The sequence below is a fragment of the Echinops telfairi genome, unplaced genomic scaffold, assembly GCF_000313985.2.
Source record: "Echinops telfairi isolate 266 unplaced genomic scaffold, ASM31398v2 ScPeMD7_9;HRSCAF=40, whole genome shotgun sequence".
Lineage (NCBI taxonomy): Eukaryota > Metazoa > Chordata > Mammalia > Afrosoricida > Tenrecidae > Echinops > Echinops telfairi.
Genome location: NW_022103906.1, coordinates 74,963,988 through 74,971,797, shown reverse-complemented (window position 1 = coordinate 74,971,797; position 7,810 = coordinate 74,963,988). Strand labels below are relative to the sequence as shown.

Genomic DNA, 7,810 nt, shown 5'->3' with positions numbered 1-7,810 from the left:
ATTTGTTGCCCTCATCATTTTCACAGCATTTTCTTTCTACTTGAGCCCCTGGTATCAGCTCATTTTACCCCTCCCTCCCTCCTAAACCCTTGATAAATTATAGATTATTATTATTTTCATATCTCATCATCCTCTGTCTCCCTTCACCCACTTTTGTTGTTTGTTCCCCTGGGAGGGGGTTTTATGTCTATCCTTGTGATCAGTTCCCTCTTTCTCTCCCTACCTTCCCCCCATCTTTAGCTGCGTTTTTAAGGGGTGGCAAGGGAAAGATGCAAACAAGTTAAATCTGTGACGAAGCATTTCTGAAGGACAAGCATGTGGCCCTCTTGCTAGCTCTTCCACAGCCCATCTGTTTTCACCACTTTCCAGCATAAGTTCACATCACTAATCAAGACTGCCTCATTATTGATCCTTCTACTTCAACCCCTGTTCTGGGGCCAGGGCATGAGAAGGCTGGCGTTGTCAACCTGCTTCGCATCAAGTCCCCAGATGCCAGCATGGAAGGTGTTCCTGGAGGCCATGTGTATGTGCTAGCCTTGCCTATTCCTGCCAAAACCTTGGCCTTAAAAGACAGCAAGTCCCCCAAGTTAAAGGCGATTTCTTAAACATAAGCAAATACTTTGCAAGATTGGTGTTCTGGGTTTGAAGGCTTCGAGTCGTAGTCTTGTGGAACAACTCGGTTAATTGACATAATGTAGTTTGTAAAGTGTATGTTCTACATTCCAGCGTGGTGAATACTCTCTAGGGTCTAAAAAGCTTGCAGACGGCAGTCTAAGAGACAACCCTTGGTCTCTACTCATCCAAGACCAAAGACTTGGCAAAGAAAATTGGGTACAGGACTAATGGTCTAAGCCTTAAGTTGCTAAAACTTCATTGACTTAACCTACTGCTCCCTTTTCAGAAAAAAACAAAACTGCTCAGCCCCTGTCTGGCAATTAAAAATTTTTTGTTACTATAGCCCATAATCCAGGATAAGGTGTAGGTAACTGCTTTTGCAGCCCCCTCGATCATTCCAGCACGCTCCAGGGGGACAATATCACCCACTTTGGGAAGCAAACATCTACACCATCCACAGCTGTCAGTCATCTGCTCTGAGAGGAGGAAGGACCTGGTGCCAACCCGTCTGATCAGGCCACCACAGACGGACAGGTCTTGCTAGAATGAGGGGAACAGAACTCACCTTCTTAAAAGGTCTGCACCAGCTGAGACTGGAGAACTCCCCGAGATAGTCACCCCGAGACGCTTCTAACCCTTAAACAGAAGTTCCCCTAGAGGCCCCCTTTTAGGTAACTCTCAAATGGGCTCCTAAATTCCATGGCACCAGTGAGTAGTGAGCGCCTTCAAACCAGTATCTCCTCGAAACCAAATGGTCGAGAATTCCTAAAGCGGAGATGCAAAGGCAAGGGAGCAGGGAAAGAGAGTCCTGGCGTGGTCCGCAGAGCAGAGGGTGTGCGAGTAAAGACGAGGAGTGAGTGCTGAGAGCTGGGTCAGGGAGAGTGTCACCTTCTGTGGCCCCTTTCACCTTACACACAGTGTGTTTAGGTGAACGCTTTAAAGGGCTTCAAGCCCCCTCATTGCATACCCCTTTGAGAGCTAAAGAAAAATGATACTTAGCGAGGCATTTGTCGGAAGGGAATTTTAACATCGCACCCTGGGCTGAGCTTTGTCCCAGGTACGTTTCGAAACGGCCACCGTCTTAGTTCTGGGTTGAGTCCAAGGTGTGGCTTTGATCCCGTGGCTTTCGAGACTGAAGCTCAGCCCTCCAAAGACCAGTGCGTGTCCAGAGTCCACGTTTGGCCACCTGAGTGGCACCTGGAGAGCTGGCGCACGAGCCCGGGGCTTTCTCTCGTCCTCAGGAAGCGCTTCACTTTCACAGACCTGACTTCATTTCTCGCTCGGGCGAGCGGGTCAAGCGCCTGAAGCTGATCGTCCAGGAGCGGAAGCTGCAGAACGTGCTGCAGAGCGAGCGGGACGCGCTGTTCAACGCGGGCCCGGACTGGCCAGGCAGCCAGCGGAGCGTGCGCCCACGGACCAGACAAGGTAGGTCCTTCTCCAGAAGGAGAGGGGGCGGCAGGGTCCACCACTATGCTGCCCAGCACTGCTAAGTGGCCGCCATGGGGGCAGCAGGGGACTCTTGTCTTGTTCACAGCCCCTGCCCACCTTGCCAGAACACACACCCAGACGCTGTACCTGAAAACAAGCGTGCACAGGGAGAAGAGATGTGAGGGAGCGGGTGTTAACAGTTTTATTGACATACACTTCACATACCATACTTACAGTTCAGTGGTTTAAAGCTATTCAAACGAGTGATGCACTCACCATCTTAGTTGACTAGACCGGTTTCTTCATTTTGGTACTCATTGTCATTAGCTGCCCGTTTCCCCCAACCTCCCCTTCCATCACCCTACGAAACTATTCTGGTTTCTGTCTCTGTAGATTCTGTAGATTTACCTATCCTGGATTTCATATAAAGACAATTACACCAATAGCAACCACCACAGGACAGTCAACCCAGAGAAGCTCAATCCAAAAGCAGGAAATAAATAGAAACTACAACAAATTGAGAAATGGGCCGAGAGGGAAAACCAGGATGCTTTGATAGGATGCTCACATGTGACTCACTGCATCGGCATCCATTCACTTTCGGCTGCCTCCCACCCGAGGGCAAGGCTGGTCCCATCAAGAAGGGTTATTTTATGCACTCCAACTCTGTCCAAGCCAGTTGGTTTCTGAAGAAAGGGTCCGTTTTAGACGTGCCCACCTCACGGGTGGTGCTGAGCCATGCCCTGGTGCAGCTCTTTGTCCTGCTCTCATTTAATGCCAAGGCAGGCCCTCCTTGGTGTCTTACAGAGGAGAAAACGGATCGCCTGTGTAAGCCCCCCAGAAACTGGAATGGGATCAAGACTCCAGGAGGACAGGGGAAGGGGGTGGGGGAGTGGATAGCAATGGCGCCAGAGTAACCCCCTCAGGGGAAGAATGCCAGGATAGTAAGTGAAGGGATAGAATGGGCGGTGTAAGCTATGTATCAATAATAGTAACAATGTATAATAAGGGTTCGTGGGGGTGGCAGGGTGGGGGAGAAGGGGTAAAAATGAGGAGCTGATATCAAAGGACTCAGGAAGGAAGAAAGATATTGTTTAGAAATTGTTAGTGCAATAATTGGACATGTCCGCTTGAGATAATGGATGTCTGTTTTTTTATAATATATGTAAGAGCCCCCAATAAAATTATTTATTAAAAAAAGATGCGTAATAGCGTAATAAGTGTAAGATCTGGGATTCGAATCCAGAGAGGCTAGCTCCAGAGTCCATGCTCTGTAAGATCCCAAATAAAATCGCCATATGTGAAAACCAAATGTTTCCGTTGCAACATGACCTGAAAGCCACTGCCTATAAGTAGCTGCAGGCGTCTCCATTCCCTGTGGCCTGTGTCCTCCCCAGAGTACTGTGTCTTCCCGGGCCTTGGGTGGTAGCCAGTCAGTCTCCACCGTCTGTTCTGGGCAGTGGCAGCTTCCTCTCACAGCTCTGCGGCACAGAGCCTTCCTGGTGAATGTGGTGTCCGCTCACTGCCCCTTCTTCTGTCACCTAGGCTTCCTGGCTGCCCAGAAGAGTAGAGCTATTGGAAAGAAGGAAATGATTCAGAGGTCTAAACGGTAAGGTCAAACAAAAAAATAGATAACCATTGGGACATACGTGGCTCGTGTGTAGAAGAATCGTCACTGGTTTATATGTATGAGTCAGCCTCATCATAATTAGAAATCTGAACTGAAATCAAACCAAGTGTTATGTGCGGGGGGGCCGGAGGGAGCGTGCCTTTTGTCTTAGCAGCTGCATTTCTAGGAATATACTCAATGACAGAGAAAATACATGTGACGTTAAGTGCTACCAAAAAGTCAAATGTCAGGAGGGTGGGCGCTGCTGGCAGTCAAATATCGGCTTTTAAAAAGTGGGGAAGGGCATGTGTGGGTATAGAGCATAAAATATTTCTGGAAAGATAACCAAAACAGAAAAGAAAAACTAATCGTAGTGGTTGCTTTTGGGGAAAACATGCCTGGGGTACAGCGGTAGGGGAAGGATTTAATTACTGTTTGAATTTGGTGCCATTGCATGCATTAGCTCTCATTACTTAATTAATCAGCCGGTTCATGAGAAGCATGCCTAAAAATACAGTGCTGCTGTTAGCATTTTCCGACGCCAGGCATAGGGTTTTCAATGGCTAGTTCCTCAAACGTGGACAGCCTAGTCTCTTCTTAGTCTGAGAACTCCCCAAACCTATGCGCTTTGGGGGACCTTGCTGACATTGAAAGTACCAGTGGCATGGAGCTTCCCGCATCACAGCAACACACAAGCCACCACGGCCCAACAACCTGACAGGCAAGTGGCAGGAGCTGCCAGAAGTTCATGTTGGATTCCGAGGACAATGTGCACGTAGGGGTGTCATTGCTGATGGCAGATGGATCTTGACTGAAAGCAGAAAATACCAGAAAGATGTTTACTTGTATTTTATTGACTGTAAAAAGGCACTTGACTATGTGGACCATAAAAAACTATGGGTAACCTTGAGCAGAAAGGATGTTCCAGAACCCTACACTGTGCTCATGTACATGGGTCAAGAGGTAAACAGAACAAGGGAATGCTGCATGGTTTAAAATCAAGAGAAGGGGGTGTCGGGGTTATATCCTCGCCCCATACTTATTCACTCTGTTCACGGAGCCCGTCGTCAGAGAAGCTGGAGGAGAGGAAGAACGGCATCAGGGCTGGAGGAAGACTGGTTTACAACCTGCGGTGTGCAGCCGACACAACCTTGCTGGCTGAAAGTGAGGAGGACTTGAAGTACTTGCTGACGAAGATCAAGGATCGCAGCCTTGAGAATGGATTATAACAGAATGTAAAGAAAACTCCCCAAAACTGGACCAATAGGTAACATCACGATACATGGAGGAAAAGTTGAAGTTGTCAAGGACTTCGTCTTCCTTGGATCCACAGCCAATGCTTATAGCAGCAGCAGTCAGGAGATCAAACAATGCATTGCATTAGGAAATCTGCACAAGACCTCTTTAAAGTGTCGAAACCCAAGCTGATACTTTGAGGACTAATGTGCACCTGACCCAAGCCGTGCTGTTTCAGTCTCCCCTTCTGCATGTGCAAGTTGGACTTTGAAGAGGGAAGAGTGGGAAAGACATGTTCCTTATTTGTGTTGAAACAGTACATTTTGCAGACAGAATGAGAAGCAGTTTGCCTCCCGCCCTTTGCTGTGCTCCTTCCCCTGAAGGACCCACTGTTTGCAGGTTTTCTATTACATTTTTATTCCTCAGTCTCCCCTCGTAGGACATGGGCACCCAAAGGCCTCTGGGCCAAGCCAATCTAGTGCTAGTGTGGAGTACCAGCTTGGGTACCGAGCGTGGACAGAGCCCGGCTTGTCTGTGCAGGAAAGAGCGGCCTTGGGAGTGGTCGGGTCAGTAAGGTGGGTGAGAAGACCCCAACAGCAATCATGCTGTGCTCCTTCCGCACCCCGGTAACCTCCACCCTGTGTGTCTCCTCTGTGCCGTTTCCCAGGATGTATGAGCAGCTTCCAGAAGTTCAGAAACGGAAAGAGGAGGAGAAGAGGCAGTCAGAATATAAGTGCTACCGGCTGCGGGCCCAGCTCTATAAAAAGGTCAGTCAGTCTCTGGGTCAGGTTTATCAGGCGACCTCTCTGAGCACTGTTCAGACCTGGCCGACTTGATGGCACCTTGGATGGACGCGTGTCACGCACCTTGCTTCTGCCGAAATTTGGAAGATGAAGGTGCCCGTGAGCAGATTTCAGATCTGGTCTTGGGCCCGGCCCCACCCCCACCCCCGTCTTAGAAGCTCTGTTTCTCTGTGCCATCGGCCTGCGTCGTATAGGGCCCCTGAAAGCACCACCATCCCCTCGGGCCTCCCTGTCGCCACAAGCAGGAGGTCAGACGTGCTGCCACCTTCCATCCTTCTTTGCCCGGTGCACTCGTTGCCTGCGTCCCTGCACACTTTGGGAAGGGAGTGAGGTTTTACACTGCCAGGCCCTTTCGGACTCCTGGAGGAAATGCCCAAGTCAACCCGAATTGAGGGTTTTCATTCCAGACTCCCGAAGCATTGGTTCTCTGTCCCCTTTGGCTAGAATAGATCATCGTATGACCCTTGAACTTTGAGAGTAAACTGGGAAGTGTCTGAATGTGGTCTCAGAGTTGGCCGTCGGGAGGGTCAGAGGTCTCCAAGCTGCCACCATTTTCAGACCACGGCCACTGAGAGTTCAGTTGTTTTCATCAAGGGGCCTGGGGGCTGCCGCTGGCTCCCTGGAGGGCACCAGGCTGCCTGCTGGGCCCTAAGGGCCTTGGTCCTGTGTCCTTCCCAGTCAGCACTGTCCTTGTTTCCTTCCCCACCTTCCTGTCATCGCTGACTCTGAAAGTCAGAGACGGAAACACAGCCCATACCAGACTGCCAAGGGGTCACAGAGGCCAGCATCCTCAGCCAGGCGGCCCCGGGCAGCAAGGCCCAGTGGGGCATCAGCACCCCAGGACCAGCATCTTGGGGGGCTTGTGTTTATAAATAGATGGACTGATTGACCCATCCAGATTAGTGACCATCTGCAAGTATTGATCTCTTTCCTATAAACATTTCTACGAGTACATTTTTTTAGCAGAAGATGAAGAGAATTTAGATCTCTTCTGAGACATGTGTGGTGGGACGCGGCCGGACTACCTCTAGGGGAAGTAGTTAACTTCCTTCTGCCCTTTTTTCCCTCCACAGAAAGTGACCAATCGACTCTTGGGAAGAAAAGTTCCCTGGGACTAACATGAGATTATTTTCCTGAGCCCCTGGAAGTATATTTTATAAACTTGGAGAACTGGCCTTCCTTGTATGTGTCTGCATTTAATAAAGTGTCCTCTATGTCCATGTATAATTGACAAGTAGCTTCCATATGGGTCCGGGGTAGAGCCCTGATTGAACCCTCTTAGGTTTGGGGCTGTGCTGTCCCCACTGCGGCCTCGCCCACCCAGCTGTTTTGTCCAATGAGCTCTCGTAATTCTAGTGTCGTGTGAGTCCCTTTTATATATATGTGTGTTTTTATACGTTTAGAAAATAAATAACGTTTGATTGACTTACAGTGCAGGGAGCACAAAAGGGTCTTTTCTTTCCCATCTGAGGTGTGCAGGGAGCCCAGCAGCACCTCCCCAGAGATGTGGGGGGGCCCCATGGAAGGCCACAGTCTAAGAAGAAGGGCTGTTAGGATGGCATATGGCCCATGTCTGTAGAAAGAAAGCAGGATCCATGCATGTGTGCGCGCACGTGTATGCACGAGTCTGGGGACAAGAGTGCCTGCGGGCATGCACCAAACAAGACCCTGACTCCACGGGTCCTGGGAGCAGATTCTACTCACCCACCCGCTGTACATGATCTCCCAGGAAACCGAGGTTTATACCATGGAGAGTGACTTTGGAGAAGGCAGCGTGCATGTAAAGCAAGCTCAGAGTACAGCGCCGTTGTTTTCCCCTGGAGCCTGCAATGACAGTTGAGGGAAAAAGGCACTAAGTACCCTGAACCCTGAACCCTGAGGACAACCAGTGGGCTGTTGATTCGGGCCCAGAGGCTTCCCCTGAGCCCAAGGAGCAGGCCCGGCCACCACTCCAAGCCACGCCGGTAAATGGAAATAGAGGAGAGAACTAGGAGGCAAAGGGCATTTATAGAGGTCAAAATACGGACATGTACATATGTAAATATATATGAGGATGGGGAAATAGACCCATGTGCATATATTTATAGGTTTAGTATTAAGGTAGCAAATGGACATTGGA

General features: G+C 49.7%; 1 protein-coding gene across 1 annotated transcript in view; it reads left to right on the top strand.

Annotated features, from left to right (window-relative positions):
- Positions 1 to 6,918, top strand: part of ALMS1 (ALMS1 centrosome and basal body associated protein) — a 99,397-nt gene extending 92,479 nt beyond the window's left edge. The window contains exons 17-21 of the mRNA XM_045286583.1: positions 442 to 573; positions 1,807 to 2,040; positions 3,589 to 3,652; positions 5,556 to 5,655; positions 6,765 to 6,918. Of these exons, the coding sequence (XP_045142518.1) occupies positions 442 to 573; positions 1,807 to 2,040; positions 3,589 to 3,652; positions 5,556 to 5,655; positions 6,765 to 6,809 (575 nt within the window). The 3' untranslated portion in view covers positions 6,810 to 6,918. The remainder of the gene's footprint in view (positions 1 to 441; positions 574 to 1,806; positions 2,041 to 3,588; positions 3,653 to 5,555; positions 5,656 to 6,764) is intronic.
- The last annotated feature ends 892 nt before the right edge of the window (positions 6,919 to 7,810 follow it).